This window comes from Tympanuchus pallidicinctus, unplaced genomic scaffold (genome assembly GCF_026119805.1).
Source record: "Tympanuchus pallidicinctus isolate F22 unplaced genomic scaffold, pur_lepc_1.0 scaffold8, whole genome shotgun sequence".
Classification (NCBI taxonomy): Eukaryota; Metazoa; Chordata; class Aves; order Galliformes; family Phasianidae; genus Tympanuchus; species Tympanuchus pallidicinctus.
The window spans coordinates 50773315-50793279 of NW_026294802.1; the positions used below are offsets into that span (position 1 = coordinate 50773315).

The 19965-nt window shown below is 56.5% G+C and overlaps 3 protein-coding genes and 1 non-coding gene across 4 annotated transcripts; 2 read left to right on the forward strand and 2 right to left on the reverse strand.

Moving 5' to 3' along the window:
• Positions 1–569: 569 nt before the first annotated feature.
• SLC27A4 (solute carrier family 27 member 4) lies at positions 570–9968 on the reverse strand. The gene is made up of 13 exons (XM_052668715.1): positions 9830–9968; positions 7818–7984; positions 6808–7202; positions 6003–6161; positions 5578–5647; positions 5376–5467; positions 4790–4899; positions 4196–4405; positions 3854–3980; positions 3534–3671; positions 3213–3377; positions 2621–2767; positions 570–2276 (listed from the first exon to the last, which is right to left on the reverse strand). Exons 2-13 carry the CDS (start codon positions 7976–7978, stop codon positions 2119–2121), a joined length of 1932 nt encoding a protein of 643 aa, XP_052524675.1. The 5' UTR covers positions 7979–7984; positions 9830–9968; the 3' UTR covers positions 570–2118.
• A 207-nt stretch (positions 9969–10175) lies between these two features.
• Positions 10176–10268, forward strand: TRNAR-UCU (transfer RNA arginine (anticodon UCU)). Its single transcript has 2 exons — positions 10176–10212; positions 10233–10268. It is a non-coding gene; the product is annotated as a tRNA-Arg (tRNA).
• A 638-nt stretch (positions 10269–10906) lies between these two features.
• On the reverse strand, positions 10907–15315 carry COQ4 (coenzyme Q4). The gene is made up of 7 exons (XM_052668876.1): positions 15252–15315; positions 14992–15171; positions 14362–14458; positions 13114–13216; positions 12674–12803; positions 12004–12097; positions 10907–11757 (listed from the first exon to the last, which is right to left on the reverse strand). Exons 1-7 carry the CDS (start codon positions 15307–15309, stop codon positions 11595–11597), a joined length of 825 nt encoding a protein of 274 aa, XP_052524836.1. The 5' UTR covers positions 15310–15315; the 3' UTR covers positions 10907–11594.
• A 34-nt stretch (positions 15316–15349) lies between these two features.
• TRUB2 (TruB pseudouridine synthase family member 2) lies at positions 15350–19141 on the forward strand. The gene is made up of 8 exons (XM_052669376.1): positions 15350–15449; positions 15526–15645; positions 15735–15809; positions 15994–16055; positions 16243–16324; positions 16894–16966; positions 17352–17488; positions 18252–19141. Exons 1-8 carry the CDS (start codon positions 15353–15355, stop codon positions 18539–18541), a joined length of 936 nt encoding a protein of 311 aa, XP_052525336.1. The 5' UTR covers positions 15350–15352; the 3' UTR covers positions 18542–19141.
• Positions 19142–19965: the final 824 nt, after the last annotated feature.

Here is a 19965-nt window from a genome sequence, read left to right on the forward strand (position 1 = left end):
AGAGGAACAGCGTCCAAAAGCGAGACCTGAGCACCTGCTGAGCAGATGGGCATTGTCCCATTCCTGTCCCATACAGCAGCCACCAGCAGACCCTTCAATATGATCCTTCCCCAGAGCAGGTTGGAGAAGGTCTAAGGATAGTTCTGGCAGCAAGGGAAGGGAAATGAGTACAAAAAAAAACTCCAAACTGACTGCAAGCTGAGAAATGAGTTGGGAGATTAAGCATGGCAAAAGTTGAGGAGAGGAGCAAGCAGGGAGAGGGGAGGAGGAAGAATGACATTTTGGGGTAAACAAGAACAGATCCAGGACAAACTGGGATGGCAGTACTGAAAAGATGGCTGGGAGAAAAGGGGAGGAAGTAGAGAGGGGTGGGGAGGGTCTCACCAACAGGTGGTGTTCATACAGGCATCAACACAGCCACAAACAACACTGCTCCCTGCCCCCAGCCGAGATGAAGTACACACAGAGGTTGTGCTCGGGGAGTAGCAGCTCCCAGTTCCCAAACCATCACAGTTCCCTCCTCCCAGTCATTGCAGGACCACACAAGCAAGAAGTAGGAAACTCCAGCATAGCCCGTACTCATATTTAATTGTGAGGACAGGACAGACTGGGGCAGGCAGGTATGGTGGTGTGGAAGCACAGCTCGAAAAGCAAACACACCCTGCCCTCACAAGAGACAGAAGTCATTTTAAGGATTAACCCTGCTGAAAGCATAAAAACAAACCATTAAAAAAAAAAAAAAAAAAAAAAAAAAAAGAATTAATCCCAAACCAGAGTTTCTCTGGAACAGATGTTTCTGCTTGGTCTCCAAAGACTGGAATCAGACACTGCTGCTAAGGCTGCTTCACATCAGACACAATGCAGAGAATTCACGTAGCACAAGTCGAGTGTTTAACATGGACATTTCAGTTCAGAGGCCCAGCTCCTGCAGCAGAGTTGGGTTAGGCTCTTGCAGGAAGGGGCACAGAGCACACGAAATCAGGCTGTCACAAAGACAACTCTCTGAAGGATTTTCTCCCTTCCAGGCAAGTTGCCTCCCATATTCAGGACACACATATCACAGCAGGAAAGTTCCTAGAGTTGCTCTGTGATCCCAAGGTGCTGAGTACGTTTAAGCAAAGGCAAACCAAACCCTTCATTGCCACTTTCCCACCTATTTTATACAGGAAAGAAGGTGCACAAAACAAGGCTGCATCCATGAAAGGTGGAAATAAGAGACCCAGAAAACTGTCCATAAGATAGCAGGGTTCACTCATGTCCTTCACCACGGAGCAAGGCCACAAGGACATACATGGCTGCACCCATGCTGGAAGAGGAATCAGTCCCAGACGATCATCCTATCTCCCTGTGAGAGAAAAGGGCTCTCCAAGAGAGGGCAGGTCTAGGATATCCCTCCACCTACTGCACAAACCCGGGACACATTCAAAAGTACAGACAATAAATTAAGATTGAAAAAAAAAAAAAAAAAGATCAGCGTGTATAATATATGCATATATACGTGTATAATGTGCGTGTGATTGTGAAAAATAGAAATGTCAACCTCAGGAGAGAGCAAGGCATAGTAGAAACACATCCCTATCCCTCTCCTGAGCCCAGCTCTACCCTGCTTCCCTGATTCACAGCACAAACATGACACCAGTGGGCCACGCAGGGGTAAGGGCTGCACCTGGCACCCAGCTTCCCTCTGCTGGTGCCATGAAGGAGCTGGCTGCACGGTGGAGGAGTGAGGAGAAGAGCCCAGCAATGGTCCCTTCATGGGCTTCATAACGAAGGATTGCTGCGGGCTGGAAAAGAGAGGGAAAGACAGGAAAAGCAAAATGGAATGGCAGGGGCACCCCACCCCTCCCCAACTGGCCAGGGCCCCTGCCCATCCTGTGGCATGGGACCATCACCATTGTACCAAGTAGAAAATAAAGCCATGATGAGTTTATGCTTTGGTATGTAATCATCTCCCTCCCCTGAGTCCCCGCTGCATTTCCCCAACCCATGATCTGTAAAACTTGTCAAACAAAATCTCTAGTGTGCCTTTATACTCCTTGAACCTTTCCTTCCCCAGTGTCTGCCCTGTCCCTCTTCCCCCAGCAAGATCTGGGGAGCTGCCTTGCTTGATCCCCACTGTTACAGCTTCTGCTGTCCCGACTGGATCCTGTCAAACGCCTCCTGGTCCAAGGGCAGGTAGCGGCCTTGCCTGCAGTCCAAGAAGTACAACTTGTCCTTCACCAGTGAGGGGTCAAAGCCCTGCTTACGCAGCTCCACCTTCTGGAATTTGTAGGTGCCTGGCATATGGGGAAAGAAAAGGGAGCAAAGGGTTGCTGATTGCATGCACTCCCACCTCTGCTCTGCTGTGCTGCACCACATCTTGCTGCCAAACCATGAGGCTCACGGCAGAGACATCTTAGCATCAGCTGCCATCCTGAGCCTTGCACTCCCAGGTCTGCAAACTACCAGAGGAGCTGGTAGGACCAGGGGCTCATAGGGCAGACATGCTCCATCCCAACACCGACTCCACTGCAGATCAGCCCCTCTGCCCACGCAACTGCTGTGCACCACGGAGCACAGTGCCTTTCCCCATGCTCCCCCCAGCTGCATGCCCTGTATGACAGCACAGAAAGCGGCTCACTTGTCTTGGAGACCTCTTGCAGGAACCGCAGGAAGACAGGCTGTGCATACAGAGGCAGAGCCTTTTTCAGCTGGCTGGCAAAGCTCTCCAGGTCACAGGAGTTCTCTGGGTCAGCAATGGCTGCCATTCCTGCCTTCCCTTCAGTGCCTGAGAGACAGAAAAGAAGGGAGAATTCTTGGGCATGCTGTCCTTGCATCACTTCCGTTTGCCCCACATCACCGAGGCCTCTGGCACATTCCCTGCTTTGTACAAAGCACCAAGTGTCCAGCTGTGACACTGCCTGTGTCACCAGCCTGCAGCCACGGCTACCAGCGACACCCTGCGGTCACCGTCACGTCCTCCCAGAGGAGGCACTTGCAGCCTATCCCAAAAGGACTCAAGGTCCTTCCAAACCAGGCAGAACCAGTCAAACATCTGCCTGAGGGAGGAAACCCTTTGGCTCCTGCCACTCACACCCCCAGTAGCCTCTTCCCAGCTCACAAGGAGCCTCTGTCCGGCCTCTTGTGAAAGGACATGACCTGGACAAGCAAGACACACCTCCAGGTACAGCAGCCTGCGTGCCTCCACTGTTCTCCCCTCCCCTCTCAGTTACCTGGGATCTCCACCCCGTATACAACCACGTCTGTCAGGTTGAGGATGCGGCTCAGTGTCCCCTCCACCTCAGTAGTGGAGACGTTCTCTCCCTTCCAGCGGAACGTGTCTCCGGTGCGGTCCCGAAAGTACATGTAGCCGTATTTGTCCATCACCAGGACATCCCCTACAGGAAAGGGGCAGATTTGCAGAAAAATGAGGTGTGAGAGGAGCTAAGTGCTTCCCCAGAGCATCTCAGGACAGCATCACCAGCCTGGGACGTCCCTGAGCCCAGCCAAGTAGCCCTCTCCTCTCAGCAGACACAAGGGCACTACTCGCCTACCTGTGAGATAGGCAGCATCCCCTTTTGCAAACACATCCCTGGCGATTTTCTTGCTGGTAGCTGACTGATTCAGGTAGCCATCAAAGTGCTGCAGAGGGTTGTTCTTGACAATGCGGCCCACCAGCTGCCCCGGCTCCCCTGCAGGGAGAGCAGAAGGGGTGAATGGAGGAAGCAACCACTCACGCCCAAGGAAAAAGGGTGTTTAACAGGGTTGGTGTGGTTTAACAAACCAAGGACTTAAACCTAACTAAGTTACCATGAAGTACATGACAAAAGATCCACACAGGGCTGAGGAGATGCACCCCAGTGGTTGCCCTTACCTGGTTTGCAGCGGATGCAGACACCATCCGGCCCCCGGATCAGCTCCATGGTGTCTTCATCCACTTTCACCAAGCCAATGGGGTACACCCCTGGCAAGATCCTGCTGTTGAAGCCACAGGACCCGACCTAGGATAGAAGGCACTCAGAGCCATAAGTAGCAGGAACATCATTCCTGCCCCAAGCTGGCACCACAAAAGCACAGTCAAAACCCTGCAGGCGGATCTTAATGCATGCCAAGCTTCTTGGAACAAGGAACCTGCAGCCAACAGCCCTGCTGGGTTTCAACCCCCACCAGGCCAGCAGGCACCCCCTGGGGCATGGGGAGGGTGGCAAAGCCTTACGTTATTGTCGAAGTTGCCCAGGCCGCAGTTGCACTCAGTGGCCCCGTAGAACTCAGCCACCTGGGCGATGCCAAAGCGGGTCATGAACTCTCTCCAGATGGAAGCTCGCAGCCCATTGCCCAGCGCCATGCGCACCCGGTGCTGCCGCTCCACCTCCTGGAAGGGCTGGTTCAGCAGATAGCGGCAGATCTCCCCAATGTACTGCACAATCTAGCAGGGACAAAGAGAAAGGACACGTTAGGACCCTCCATCACAGCCTGGGATACTTAAGGTGTTCTTTGGGGCGGGCAGGAATGGAACAACACGCACACAGTCCCCTACAGAGGATGTGCTATTATCCAGGGGTCCCGCCAACTTGTCCCTTGCCCACCCATCTCTGGCAAACACTCTCCTCCAATTTATAAAACCTATCCAAGACCTGGCTAATGCTGGAGCATGGGAAACATGGAACGACAGCTGGAGGTGGGAAGGATACAGCTCCACCACTTTGGAAGGTATTTCAGGACAGACAGGCAGAACGAGTCCAAGCCTTTCCTTCTTGCAGCAGCTGGGCTCACCCCAACTCAGCACAGATCCCCAGGCATGTGGCCTCACCGTGCAGTTGTACTTCACACAGTCCTCCCAGAAGTGTGAGGCTGAGAACTTCTTGCGGATGACGACTGTCATGCCCTGCAGCAAGCATTGCCCGATGCCCACGATGTTCCCTGCAGAGAGGCAGCCAGGAAAGCCCTCAGAACCCACACACCATACCCAGCCAGAGCAAGGCAGGAGCCACACCCTGGCTCTCAGCAGGTGTGTGTTCATCTGGCCAAAGCCTCCAGGACCCCAGGGCATCGGGACAGTGGCACGTGAGGCAGCGCCTTGCACCAGACATCCCACCACGCCTCAGTCAGCAAGGTGGGCACTGCTTCCCCTTCCTCACCCCTTTTCTCATGAGTCAGCAACACAATGCAGCTATTCCAAAGCCAGGCCAAGGGCTGGGATTGTCCTCCCCACACAACAGTCCCCACTCCAGAAGTCAGCCAGATCAATTCCTGGCTCCCAGATAAAGAGGTCACACGCTGCCAGCAGCAGCCAGCTCCTCTTTGACACAAAGATCACTGCTGCACCAACCCCCAGCCTGAGCTCAGGGCTTGGGAAGCAAAGTCCAGGCAAGCAAGGTCCCAAAGGCACACATTACCTGCAGCGTGGTAAAGTGGAAGGCAGTCATACAGCACATCATCGGGTCTCATGCGAAAACCGTAAAAAACCAAGCTGGCCATGCGGAAATACCTGCGGTGGGGAAACCAAGGGGTGCATCAGAAGCAAGGCCAGAGGCTTGGTGCCAGGATCGGGCAGAGCTCTGCCCCCTTCCTCCTCACAGCTCCTGCCCACTGCCCTACCTGCAGTTCACCACAATAGCAGCCTTGGGCATTCCTGTAGTGCCAGAGGTGTAGATATAGAAGAGTTTATCTGGGGAGGAATGAGGAGACAAAGTCACAGTGTGACCTAGATCACTGCACCTGATCTACGTGGAGCTGGCTGAAGCATAAGGTGGGGGCAAGTCAAAGTGTACTCTGCTCATGTCACAATAAATTTTGTTATGTGATAAAGAACATGCTGGGTTCACCCCAGGTCTGTTTGAACACACGGAGGGCACATGGCACTGCACCACATGCAGCCAGGCTTCAGCCCCCCTTCAAACATTCCAGGCTCTGCTGCTGAAGTCTGCCCTCAGCATCCTGAGCAGACATTCTCACCAGTGTTGTGACCAGATGATCCATAGGAGTACCACCGTGAGTTGGGTTCCCAAAAGCTGCCCACGTACCCAGAAAGCCCTTCTCAGGGGGATCTGGCTGGTGTCGAAGAGCTGTCTGCAGGAGGGGATCCAGGTGCTTTGCACCGGAAAGTGCAGACTCAAGGCTTCCTTCTCCTGACCAGTAGAGATGGACAGACTTCTCCATGGAGGACTGTACCTCCTTCATAGCTGAGAAAGTAAAGAGGAGAGGTAGAGAAAGAGCACCAGGTGAGTACAGCACAGCGATTCCCTGTCCTTGCAGGCAGCCTTGGGAAGATAATGCCCCAGGTAGCTGTACCCTCACTGTGCTCAGCAGAACCCCAGAGGCCTGACAACCCTCCCAGGCAGATGTTGCTCCTATGTCAAACAGCTGGGACCACAGCCCAGGCCTCTTCATAGACTTGAAGATCCTGTTCTCCACTTCTTCCCAACCAAAACTTTGTGGTGCTGAGAGGTCTTTCGACACCATCAGCCGCAGGGGTGTAGGCTGAAACACGAAGGCAGGTGCTGCAAGATTGTGGCAAACAGTGTGGGGAGCCCCAAGGGAGTCTCATCCCTTCCATCAGGGCGGGTCTGGCACAGCACAGTGCTCCATGTAGTGCGTGGACATGAGAGGAACCTCTAGCACAAGGAAGAATCCTTGCATCCATGTGGGCCTCGCAGAGAACACTGAACCCATCCACCTCTGCTGCCTACTAACAGAACGAAAATCAGATCCAATTCCTGAATAATTCAGCTGTTCACACTTTTTGAGACCCTGCTCTATTCCCTGCAGGAAAGGATCACTGAATCCACAGAGCCTGAAAACCTCCTGAAGCATCCGCCTGCGTCTCACCTTCCATCATTTCCACTCCAAAAACCACAGCCTTGGAGTTGGAGATGGTGATGCAGTGCAGCAAGGCCTCCATGCGTAGGTTGGAGTTCACCAGGGCCGTCTCCACCCCGATCTTGGCCAGGCCGAGCCACAGCCCCACGTACTGATTGCGGGACTCCATGAACAGAGCCACCACGTCACCAGAGCGGAAGCCTTGGCCATGGAAGAAATTGGCCACTTGGTTGGAGTACTCATCCAGCTGCCGGAAGGTCCAGCTCTCGCCCGTGCCTTGGAAGATCAGTGCTGTTTTCTCTGGACACTTGCTTGCAGTTTTCTGGAAGATCTTGGCGATTGTGTTCTTCTCCTTCACGTGCCTCCACACCTGCCACTTCACCTGCAGCAGAATCAGCCCCGTGCTGCCAAAATAAAGGGAACAAGAGGGAAGCTGCTCAGTGAGCCCTGCAAAACCACCTCCTCCAGCAAAGACAGCACAGTGACCTTGCCAGAAGCTGCAATAGTCCAGCACTGCTCCAGGTGTTACTCTAGATGAGCAGCAGCTCTGGGTGCTTCCCTGAAAAGCATGGATATAGGCAGAGGCCCTCTGCAAAGGCACTTATGGGAATGAGGGCAGGGAGAGATGTTTTGGAAGGCTGCAGACTGGGATGTCCTCGCTTCAAAGGAGCGCCCTGGAGCCTCAGGTGCTCTCCAAAAGGTGCCACTCTGTCCCACATGCAGATCTCTGCCAAAAGCTGGCACAGCCTGGTACCAGCTCAGAGCTGCCCCTGCCCTGTCAGCTGGTGCAATGCCAGCAGTTTTAGGGACAGGATAAAGTACAAGGACAAGGACAATGAGTAGACTTCAGAGCTCAGATGAAATCTATATTTCCTGGGAAAACTTTGCCCCAGAGTTTAGAGCCTTCAGGGCACAGCAGAAGATGATCTCCTTCAAGCTGGGCCAGATGCCAACAGAGAGCAGGGGTTATGCTAACACACCCCAGTGCGCAGTTGGGCCACCCCAAACAGGATACCTACGTGACATCCCTTCGTATTGTCTTGATGACTATGAGGAAGAAGTCCCATCCCCCTGATCCCAGGTAGAAGATGAAGAGAGCAGGGATGGCCTGGGCCCAGGACAGCTCCAGGCTGACCCTGAAGAACAGCAGCAGTGCTGCGAAGGCAGCCAAACGCAGCATCTTGGCCTGTGGAGAGAGAGAAAGCACAAATATTGACCTACACACACTGAACAATAAGAGACCCACGGGCAGGGGATGCATTAGCTGCTCCCAGTTCCCTGGATGAGGCCCAGAGCCACCACTTCTCCTGGCAGCGAGGACGTAACCCATCAGGCTGATGTTAGCAGACCCTGCCCGTGGCACACACATGGCACTGCTCAGAATCCACCAAAAGCCTGGCTGTTCCTCTCTGCAGACCCCTGGCCTGCACACCAGCCAGGGACACGGACACATCCCAGTAGTGTCAGATGTAGGATGAGGTCACCTCACAGGTGTGACAGTGCAGCTGTGCAGGAGACCCCATACAGATGTTAGGAGGCACCAGAGCAATGCCAGGCAGGGTGAGCTCAGCTCTCACGCCCAACCCAGGACAGTCCAGATCCAAATTCCTCCCTGCCCCGAGGATCCCTACAGCCCAGCTCTCCCATGCCCACAGCACCAACATGTGCCCAGGACAGCTGCTGGACTGCGGAGCTCAGTCTGACACTGCTCAAACAGGATGAGGACACTCCATCTTCTGATCTCCGCCTGTGTTTGTAAACCCATGTCAGAGGGCAGCTTCCTGGCCTGGAGGCACAGCGACGGCTGTCCCAGCTGCTGGGTGCACCCAGGCCCCATCCCCAAGCCCTGTGGATAGACTGATATTTCTGTCTCAAACGCTCCCAGTCACAGCTCCAGGACTCACAGGTGACCATGATTTAGCAAAGGCTATTCCCAGGCAGCAGCGTGACCTAAGCGCAGTGACAGCTCCTAGATAACACCAGTCCTTCCCGGCACGGCCTCAGAGGAATGAAATTCTGGCACAATTCCCCTTCCCCTTTTGAAGATGATTCCCTGCTCTGAGACTGGCAGCCACAGCCCCAGGCTGCCCCATGTGAGATAGCATCCAAGCATGTCATGCGGCACCTGAGCTGTGACCCCGGAGCAGGCAGGGATGGCCCCAAGCCCGCAGCACGGGGATGTCCTACAGCCCCGACCCAGACATCTCACTCCTGCCCCCGGCTCCAAGCCTCCTCCCGAGCAGCTCAGTGTCCCCCAGCGGCTTTCAGCAGGGCAGGACCCTCCTTATTTTACCCCCGCGAACCTCTTTATGCGGCTTAACGGGGAAACCACCAAACCTCCGCGCTCCAGCCAAGCGCCGGGCCCTCCCTTACACCTCCAGCATCGGACACGAGCGGTGAAGGGGCCGGGGGGGGCACGTCGCGTGGGCAGCGAGGCGTTCCACCGCCCACACGAGGCGGGCAGGCCCGGGCAGGCGCCCGCCATCCGCTCCCATCTCCGCCGCACACAGCGGCCCGTCGGCAGCGCGGACGGCCGCCGCCCAACCGAGCGCTGCCCCGCGCCCACCTCCACGCCCACAGCGCGCGGCTCCGAGGCGCCCAGCCGGGCTGCTCCGCTGGGGGGAGGGGGGGGCAGACGGGATGGACGGCGGCGGGGGGGCCGCACGGCGGGCACAGGGCTGCGGAGGGCGGGGGGGCACCGCGCATCCGCCGCAGAGCCCGGAGCTCCAGGCCGGCGCCGCAGCCCCCGGCGCCGCGCTTCCATTCCTGCGGAGCCTCCGCGACTCTCCCCGGCTCGGGGCGGCACCGGGACCCTCCCGCCCGCTCCCGCCCGCTCCCGCCTCCCGCTGCCGCAGTCCCCGCCGCGCCTCGCCCTGCCCGAAACCGGCTCCGAACCTCCCGTCGGAGCCGCACCGCCTCCACGGGGCGCCTCGGGCAGCGGCTGAACCCCCGCCGATCCCCGCACCGGGAGCCCCTCCGAGTCAGCAGGGGAGGCCGCGAGAAGGGAGAAGGGGACGGGCCCCGCTCTTACGGGGATCCAGCGCGTTCCAGTGCGGCCCGGCCACCTGCACCGCCGCCGGGAGCGGGGCCGGGAGCAATGAGCGGGGAGCAGGGCCCGCCCGCCGCTGCGGCACGGGGCGGGGCGGGGCGGAGCGCTCCGTGCGGCCCGCCGGGAGCTGTAGTCCCACCCGGCACCGCCTCTCCTCTCCGAGGCTCCAGCGGCGCTGCGGGGCGAGCGTTGCCCCGGCCGCTTCTCCGCTCCCAGCTCCGCTCCCGGTGGTGGCGACGGCAGCGGCAGAAGCAGCGGCCCCGAGCGCAGCGCGGGGCGGGACGCTGCGCGGCGGGAAGAGGCGGCGAAGGCGGCGGGGCTGTCCGACGGCTCTGTGGCGCAATGGATAGCGCATTGGACTTCTAGCGCGGCGGTGACGGGAGTCATTCAAAGGTTGTGGGTTCGAGTCCCACCAGAGTCGCATTTTGCCCTACGGCGCGGAGCGGCCGCCGCCTCCCGCCCGCTGCACGGAGCCCTGCCGGCACCGCGGGGCGGCGGACGTGCCGTGAATGGCGGGGCCTCGGCGTTTTGAAGGCGGGGAGCGCGGCGCGGCGCAGAGCAGCCCGATCCCGGAGCTGCGGGACGGAGGCGGCTGTGCGCCGGCTGTGCTGACGGCGGGGCCAGGTGTGCGCGCAGGGAGATGCTGCGCCGGGCGGTGGGGAGGGGGATCGCAGCATCGGCCCGATGGGTTCCTCCGTTTTGGAATGAAATTACCGCCTCCTCGTCCCCATGCGCACCGCAGCGGGCAGCAGGGCGGCAGGCAGCCGCGCGCTCGGCACTTCTGGCACAGCGCGGCACCCATCGTCACCACTCAAAAACAAAAAAAAAAAAGACAAATCCGCAGTGATGTGGCAGAACCGGGAGGCGAAGCTGCCCGACCTCCCGCATTCGGACTCGGACACGTCACCTCCCGTGGGCCGGAACCGTGCCAGGACGCGGTGGCACAGCCTGGCGCTGACGCGGCCCGAGGTGACGTCTCGTGGAATCCCGGACCCGAAAAGTGCCGAGGTCTCACGTCACATCTCCCCACCAGACGGGTGGGAGGAGGGAGAAGGAACCATAGCTCCACCACAGGCTTTATTGAGCAAGAAGGAATTTCAACAGCAAACCTCCCCGCACGCAGCCCCGCCTGCCTCGTGGCTCTGCCCCTGCTCTGCAAACAGCCGCTGGCACGCTGAACCCTCAACCCACACTGCGAGCAGCGCCGGGATGCAGGGCAGCCTCCAGTCCTGCTCTCCTAGGACTCTGCCCTGCTCCCCATCACACCACCTCACTGTCAGAGGAAGACAATTCCTATCAAAAACCTCTCACAGTGACATTTTTGACCAGGAGGGCCTCAGGGCAGCCTGGGATCTTCTGACAGCAGCTCCAGCAGGGTTAACATCCAGACAGCAGATCCAGGCTGAGCACCCGGCCCTGCGCACAGCAGCAGGGCACCCCGACCCCTGCACGCCATGAATTCGCTGTGTCTGCATTCACTCCCAACCCAGCAAAACCCAGCTGCAAAAGCATGACCAGGACTTGGCCACCTTTCCACCCGCTGACAAACAGCAGAAGAGGTCACATTTTGTCAGGGCACAGGGAGGTCTCTCCCAACAGGGGGCTGCCAGATCTTGACAGGAGAGAACAGCACCAGGTCGGCACCAGCAGAGCCACACTGCACTCGTGTGGCAGCAGGAGACGGAGCAGTGCAGGGAACAGCTGCCAACGGGGGATCCCCCATTCCCCCCCTCCCCAGCATGAGCTCTCACACACGGACGGCTGGAGGGGGGAAGATGCCAATTTCCTCCCGCAGGGACTCCACACTCTGCTCCCAGCGCTGCTCATAATAGACATTGAGGACACAGCTGGCGTTGCGCCCGCTCCGGACCGCCCATGGAACCAGCTCGGTGGCCAGGACCTGCAGCTTTCTGCAACAAACGGCACAGAAGACAATGGTTTTCATTTCCACGTTTGGTTTTCTATTTCCTCTTCCAAGTCCCTGTTCCGGGCAGATGCACACCCTACGTCCCTGCACCTTTCAGCTCTCCTGCTTATCTCACAGGGGAAACTGAGGCATGGGACGGGACTCTGTGTGGGAAGGTTACAGCCAGCAGCAAACCCAGGATCAGAACTCAGGTTAACATGGACCCTCATCAGACAGCATCACTGCTTACCGTGCGCTGAGACGAACGGGGCCAAACGCTGCTCCCAGCACACACATGGGCAGCCCCGTCTGGACGGCTTCAAACCATTTCACCACGACTTCACCTGGGAGGAAGCAGAGCGCTGTGAGCAGGCACAGGGCACGATCCCACACTGGGAAGGGAGCCCGGCTGCCACCCCCAGGAGCAGCACTGCTTGTCACTGCCCCACAAGCTTGGGCATCGCCCAGGCAGGCTGGGCTCCTGGAGATCTTTAGCGATGCAATTGCTAAATGAGGATTTTCCCGTGTATCTTTCCCTATCTCCCAGCATGAGAAAGCCCATTTTCATCCATTGTCACATCTCAGCCAGAAGCTTCCAAGGGACCAGAAATGCTGGTTCCTGCTGGCTCATCAGTAAGGCTCAGCTTGTGACTGAGTCAGACACAAAATGAGGGGAAAGGACATGGGGATGCATGGATAAGGAACCAGGAAACCCCTAAGCTTGGGCTCTGATCTTGCAAAATACCACATCATGGTAAACCCAGCAGGCACTGAACACCCACAGATGATGGATGACAGCAGTGCAGGACAGGGATTGCGGCCAACCTCCCTGTGCACCTCTGTGGGCTGGGGATCAGGGATTCCGATGGGTCAAAAGCCATCACTGGGGATGATGGGCAGCATGGAACGTGGCAGCTCACCCAGCATGTTGGTGGGCATGCCCAGCAGGGTGTGCATCAGGTCGTGCACTTCCCGGTACCGCTGGATCACGTACGCCAGCTCTTCATCATCCACAAACTTGGCTGGCATGCGGGTATCTGGAGAAACCTTCTGCAATGGCAAAGAGGTGCAGGTCAGTCAGAACTCAAAGCCTCTCTTTTCAATCTTTAACACACAGCAATGCAGAGCTCCCCATCAGTGCATCTCTCAGCCCCTAATGCTGTGAATATCATTTACACAGATAAAACACACAGCACTGAGGATGCATCACCCACACCCAGCATCACATCCCGACCTCCCAACTCCCACCAATTCCCTTCATCTCCAGGTGCTCTATGGGCTTCTCCACAGCCACAGCCTGCCTCCAAATCTCATCTGTGCTCCTGGCACAGAGACAAGCACAGTGAGATCCCACACTCACATTGTCCTCCAAGAAGCGGACGTATTCACGGCCCAGCGTGCCAGCAGGCAGCCCCCGCAGCCGGGCCATGTCCAGCGTGGAGAGGCGGATGCGAGGCCGCTCCCTGAAACAGAAAGCACTGAGCATCGTGTGGCACCCACACAATGGGGGCCCTGGGCAGATGAAGACTTGGAAACCCCTCCCTGCGCAGCCCCCCAGGTGCTCCCACAAGGATGCGTTCTTTAAGGAGTCCACCTGAAGCCCTGGCAATGAGAACTGCAACCTCTGCCCACTCCAGCAGCTCTGGAGGAGAAGTGCAGTGCTTGCACTGAGCCTGGCTAGCAGTCAGGCCCAGAGAGTGGATCTCAGTGCCCCTGTGAAACAGACAGACTTCAAAGGAACAGCCTGAGAGAGGGTAAGGTGTTTGTTCTAAATGCAGGTTTTGCTTCTTTCCTGCTCAGGCTTTCATTGGCAGCCATGTGGTGGCCAAGCACAGAAAGGTCTCCTGCCCAGGCTGGTGGCAAACAGGCACCATGTAGCACTGGAATGGAACAAAAGCCCTTTCATTTCTGCACAGGACAAATTTTCCTTCTGATAAAAGCCTGAGTGGATCCAGGAGCTGCCCAGATGCCAGGGAGATAAGTGGGATGAGCACCACCTCTACCCTGACTGCAGCAAATGCTTCCTTGTATCCCTCATCAGCTGAAGGGACTGGAAAAAAAAGAGGAAGGACAGTGAGATCGTGGTTAATCAGAGCCTTATTGAGTCCTTCCTGGTCCTCAGACTTGTGCCCAATGAGTCCCCACAGACACAGAAGCAAAAGCCATCAAGTCTTATCTCACAGCTTAGGAAGATGCCGAGGGTGGTGGAATGAAAATGTGGAGGTGCCTATGGAGAAGACAAAGCAGTGGGGGTGGAGTCCCCAGTGGAGGAAATGCTGCAGAGGACAAAACAGAGAAAACACACTGCATCCACACAAAGAGAGACAGAACCTGCCAGGGCAGCAGAGCAGAACAGACAGCGATGTTGAAACAGGGCCCAGGGGCTCCGTGCTGCTGTTCCTTGATCTGCTGCAGGGCTTTGCTGAGCACTAAGTATGCAGCAAAATCCACAGCCAGGAGGCTCAGAGCTGACAGATGCCCGAGCTCCTCAAATGGCAGCAGTGTGGGGCTCTCCTTTACAGGGCCCAGGGAAGGCGCTCGGACCCATGGGGCAGAGGGATGGGGTCTGACAGAGGTGGAGGGCCAGGGCCGGGTGTGGGGGACGCACTGGAGGATGCGGTAACCTTCAGGGTCATTCCTCATCTTGTCTCGCAGCTTGGGCAGGGCAAGGCAGCCCGTGGTCTCACCGAGGACTGCCACCATGTCTGAAAGAGAGACCGCACAGTGACACACCAACAGCACAGTCCTGCACACGTTTTGCATTTGCACCACCTGGACACATTTGGTTGACAGGGGAGGGAAGGGGGCACCGAGCGCTGCAGGCAGGCACAGATCTGCTTGGCAGGGGCTCACGGAATCATTCAGGTTGGAAAAGCCCTCTCAAGTCCAACCCCAGCCCACCCCCATGGCCACCGACACGTCCCTCAGTGCCACATCTCCACAGGTCTGGAACACTTCCATGGATGGTGACCCCAGCACTCCCTTGGCAGCTGCGTCAGTGCAGCATCGCTCCTTGTGAGAAGGAATGTTCCCCAATACCCAACCTGAACCCCCCAGCACTACGTGGGGCCAACACCTCTCGTCCTATTGCTGTTTCCCCGGAGCAGAGGCCGACCCACCTCATCACAACTCCTTTCAGGGATTGCAGGGAGCGATGAGGTCTCCTCTGAGCCTCCTCTGCTCCGCACTCAGCCGTCCCGGCTCCCCGAGCCCCGCTCCGCGCCCCATCCCCACGCACCGTGTCTGTAGGGGTCCCACAGAGCCGCGCACGCCGAGCCGGCCGCCAGCAGCGCTTTCTGCAGCGGGCTGGTCGGGATGTGCCCGGGGTACAGCGGGACGCGCCCCGCCGGCTGTTCTTCCCCCTCCTCATCCTCCTGCTCCTCGGCGCGGGGCACGGCGCGGCCCAGCCCGGCTCTGCCTGCGGGGAGCGGCGGTAGCAGAGCTCAGAGTCACGGCACCCTCGGGACGAGCCGCACCGCAGGCGCGGGGTTCCCTTACCCGGAGCACCGCGCACCGCCCGCAGCAGCGCGGCCCGCACCGCCGCCCCCCGCAGCATGGCGCAGCCCCGGAAGCGGAGGGGCGGGGCGGGGCGGGGCGGGATGGCGGCGGTTCCCGCGGGGCTGTTCGCGGTGTACAAACCGCCGGGAGTAGCGTGGAACCGCGTGCGGGATGCGGTGGAGACGCGGCTGCTGCGCGGTGAGCGGAGCTCCGGGACCCCCCCGTAAATACACGCACGCGGCTCCGTCTCTGATTGTCCTCCCGTTTCTTGCAGAGCTCAACGCTGCCCCAGCGCGGCCCCCGCGAAGCCGCATCCGCTTCCTGCCCGCTGCGAGCTCGGGGCCTCCGGCGTTGGAGGCCGTGCGGGTGCCGGTGTTGGCCGAGCACCGCCTGGGTGAGCGCCGGGAGCGGCGGGGGGGAGGGGAAGGGTCGGTATGGGGAGGGCCGGCAGGGTGCCGCGCTGACCGCCGTCTCTTTCCGCAGTTCGAGGGCCCCGCTTCACGCAGCTGAAGATCGGCGCCGGGCACCGGTTGGACGTGAAGGCGTCGGGGGTGTTCGGTGCGAGCGGGGCGCGGCGCGGTCGGGTGTTGGGGGACATCAAGGCGGCTCTGCCGTGCCGTCCGCACGCTGCTCCCACCGCCGCGGTGCTGCGGGATGGGCGGCGGGGCCGGCGGCTCCGGCTGGGGAGCGGCACGCGTGGAACGGGCGGCCCGGCTCTAAGCGTTTGCCTCCTGTGTTGCAGTGCTCGGTGTTGGGCACGGGAACAAGCTCCTCGGCCACCTGTACGACTGCCACCTGAGCAAGGTAGGCGCTGCGCAGTGCCACGGGCACCCAGGGATGGGCTCTGAGTCTCAGTGCTGCCCCGGAGGTGTTCCAGACCCGTGGGACGCGGCACTGAGGGAGGTGTTGGTGGGATGGGCTGATGGCTGGATGTGATGCTGCTCAGTGGCTCTGAAGCTTTGATGGATGACACTCTCTGCTTTTCTTGGAGGTTTACACAGTCAGGGGGCAGTTTGGTAAAGCTACCGTGGACTTCTCAGACACTGGGAAGCTGATAGAGAAGACAACGTTCGGTAAGAAACTGAGTCGATGTGTTTAAGGAAAAAAAAGCACCTGAACAGAACACAAAACAAAGAGCACTCCTGCTGAATAGCAAGGCACTTGGCCAGGTAGAATGCACAGCATTAGAAGGTAATGCTCCAAACGCTTCCTTGGCTGCTCTTTGTGCACGTAGCCCACATGCAGTCAAGGTGCTTTTGTCCACCTGTGCTGAGTGCAGCACACACAAACCAGGCTGAGCCTTCATCCCAGCAGCTGCTGCTGGCATGGGTGGGAGCCAGGTGTGCTTGTATCACATCTAGAGGTAGCGGTGAGAAGCCTTTGTGGAATTAAATCCTTCAGCCACTTGTAGGAGAAACTGGAGCCAACATCTTGAAATCAATTAAGACAAAATGACCCTTTCTTTGTAGTGCAGCACAGTGCTGCTCATTTACATGGCACGATGAGCAGAGCTTACTCCACACTGAGGCTCCTGTGAACCATTTGGATGCGACCTGCTAACACCAATGGCACCACTCAGGCTGCTTTCCTTCCAGCTTCCAGATGGATAATTGAGACTTTGTTTCTACCTTGATATTTGCAGATCATATCACGAGGGAGAAGCTGGAACGGATTCTCGCCGTCATCCAAGGAACAAATCACAAGGCCTTGCTGATGTACGTATGTAAAAAGCATGGCTGTGTTTGCCGTGACAGCTTGTAAAGGTTTGAGCACTAGATCAGAGCAGACAGAAGTCACAGAGTGCTCTGCGTGCTGGTGAGGGACCACTGTTAAGTGTCCTTTTTTGTACTCTGACATCTCCAGCTCCATAGGAACTGCTGGCTGCAGTAAGACCTGCACTGATGTCTTACAGACGTGGCCAGGCACCTCCCTCCCAAACCTCTACAAACAGCGCAGCATTAAGATGTGTGCAGGAACTTCATGCACGGGCAGTTCTGAGAATAACAAGTGCAGCTCTGCTTTAGTTGGGACTGCACCTATTTTGAATGGCATTGAAGAGAAGCACTCAGTGTCTGCTCTGCTCCTTTTCTCCTTTTCCAGGCATTCTAACATCGATATGAAAACACAGGAGGCCTATGAGCTGGCTGTGAAGGGGCTGATTCGCCCCATGGGAAAAAGCCCCCCAATAATCACTGCAATCCGGTGTCTCCAGTTTGCACTCCCTGAATTCCAGCTAGGTAGGACTGGTGCAGAATGGACTGGGGAAGGTCTGGTGTGAATGTGTAAATAAGTTGGTGAAATTCACTTTCCTGTTAGTGACCTCATGCACCATGAATTGGCGGGAGCGTGGTACCAACCAGTAATCCCTGCAGTGTCATGAGCTGTAGCTTCCAAGCTCAGCACAGCATCCCTTTGCAGGATGATCTCTGTAGTGCAAAGCCTTTTTTTTTCCCCTTTTTCTGAGAGCAATTGTCTGAAACCTTTACAGAACTGAAGATGCTGCAGCAAATCAAACCAGCTGCACACCTCCCTCATTTTGCTTTCCCTGCTACTTGCAGATCTTAGACTGAGGCAAAAAACTTTGTAATGTGAATGCCTATGGGGCAAAATTCTTCCTTGTGTGATATTTAAATGCAGTGCAGCTCAGGGGGCATGGGAGCGTGTTTAAACATGGTTTGCTTTTCTGCAGTCTGTCTTCTATTGCTCACAAATAATTCATCACAAAGGTGGTAAGGTAAATCTTATCCACTTTAAAATATCTAAATCTCTCTGTCATTCTGCTGCATATACAGATTTGTTCTCTAAAGCTTTAGTTTCTGGGGGGGCCAGGACAGCCTGCAGTATTCCAGAAATGCACAATCCACCTGTGTTTTATCATAGCAATCTATTCTGCTGAACTGTTTCCTTCAGCGTAAGCGTGATGGATGTCTGCACTACAGACAAGGTGTGAATTTGTCCCATTGCTTTGCCCGTTCTGAAGGAATCTCTCTGACCTTCCAGAAATTCACTGCTTGCACGAGACCCAGCAATACCTCCGCAAAGTAGTCCATGAGATCGGGCTGGAGCTGAAATCATCTGCTGTGTGCACACAAGTGCGAAGAACGCGGGACGGTGTCTTCACACTGGATGATGCCCTCCTGAGAACGCAGTGGAACCTGCAGAGCATACAGAATGCAATTCTGAACTGCCAGCTTAGAGTGAAAACCGAGTTAGAGAAAACAATGAGCCATTGGGATGGAAGTGTTCTTCAGGAGATGGATGCTGAGGCTGCCCACGCCGCTGACAGCTGAGTACGTGCTCCAGAGGGAACATCCACATCCCCTCTGCAGCACAGCAACAGAGCTACGTGCTGACAGGATGATGGACAGCAGAAGGAAAGAGGTTAATTGCAGTTCACTTCCACCATTTCTTCGAGATGACTTTCATCAGAGAGGCATTTTTCCGTTGACAGGCTGTATAATTTTAAAGCATTGTAAACAGTTCATTAACAGGAGTTAGCTGTGCCAAAATCCCTGTTGGCTTTGGGATCATTAGGTTGCTATGGGATACAGAAACCTCTTCCCAAATTGTTCAGCAGCAGGAAACACAGGCACCTTCTTACAGAGCTGTGTTCTCTTGATTGCATGATCTGCTTGCTCCTTGCAACCAGTAGCACAACTCCACTGCTGCACAGGTTTTTATTTTCCCCACGTTCCCCTAGCAAAAGTAGTGCCTTTGCTTTAGCCCCACTTTCAGAGCCAGAAATGAGACTAAAAGAGAGCTGCAAGGGAGGAAAGGCAGCTTACCTAAAGTCCAGCAGGGAAATGGCTGTCAGAGTGTGTGCAGTGCAGAAAGAGGGACTGACACAAAGATGCTAACAATATAAGGAATAAAACTGAAATTGACACGAAGGGAAAGAGGCTGTTTTTGAGTTCAGCACTACAGACAAGCACAGTGACCCTTTAATTAAGAAAGAAAAGGCTTTGTTTGCTTTTGCTGATGAACCAGGGGTGCTCAGGGGCTGTGGTGTCCTGCGCTTTGGCAGCTGCCTGCAGGCAGAGGTACTGCCTCTCCGTGGGGGTTTCAGTTCTGTAATTCCACTTGTTACCTGTGATATCATTATATGTGGATTAGACGTAACAGAAATAAGCTTTCTAAATTTAAATTAAGAATGGTGCTGTTACAACATGCAATGTTTTCCTGCTATCTGCCCAGCCAGAGACTTGCTTACTTCTAGATATTTATGTACTCTAGAAAAGCAACAGAAATTATTGGTTCTATTCTTCTGGATTTGGGCAAAGACAAGCATAGTTTATCTTCCAGATTGCCCTTAAAGTACAAGGAGCAACTCTGGGAGGAGCAGGGATGAAGTACCTCAGTAGCAGAGCTCAGTCCCTGAAGTTTTTAACGCAGAGCCTGGAAACCTTCCATTTTGTCCTGGGTCTCCCTGCTGTGCAGACAGCAGCACGCAGCACTGCTCTGTGCCCACTGCAGAGCCTCACCAGGGGCAGTTGGCTGTTGGCTGGCTGGTTTGTGTGCATCCATCCTTTGTGGACAGCAGTCTGAGATGAGGACATCATCCCCAACAGCTCCCTTGTGCTAACTGAAGCAAAACCCAGCACTGGTTAAACAGTGTCAGTGTGACTGCGTTGATCCCAGTGCTTCTACAAGGAGGGGATGGGGGGAAGGAAACACAGACCTCTCAGTCCTTCAATGACCTTCCATAACTTGGGAG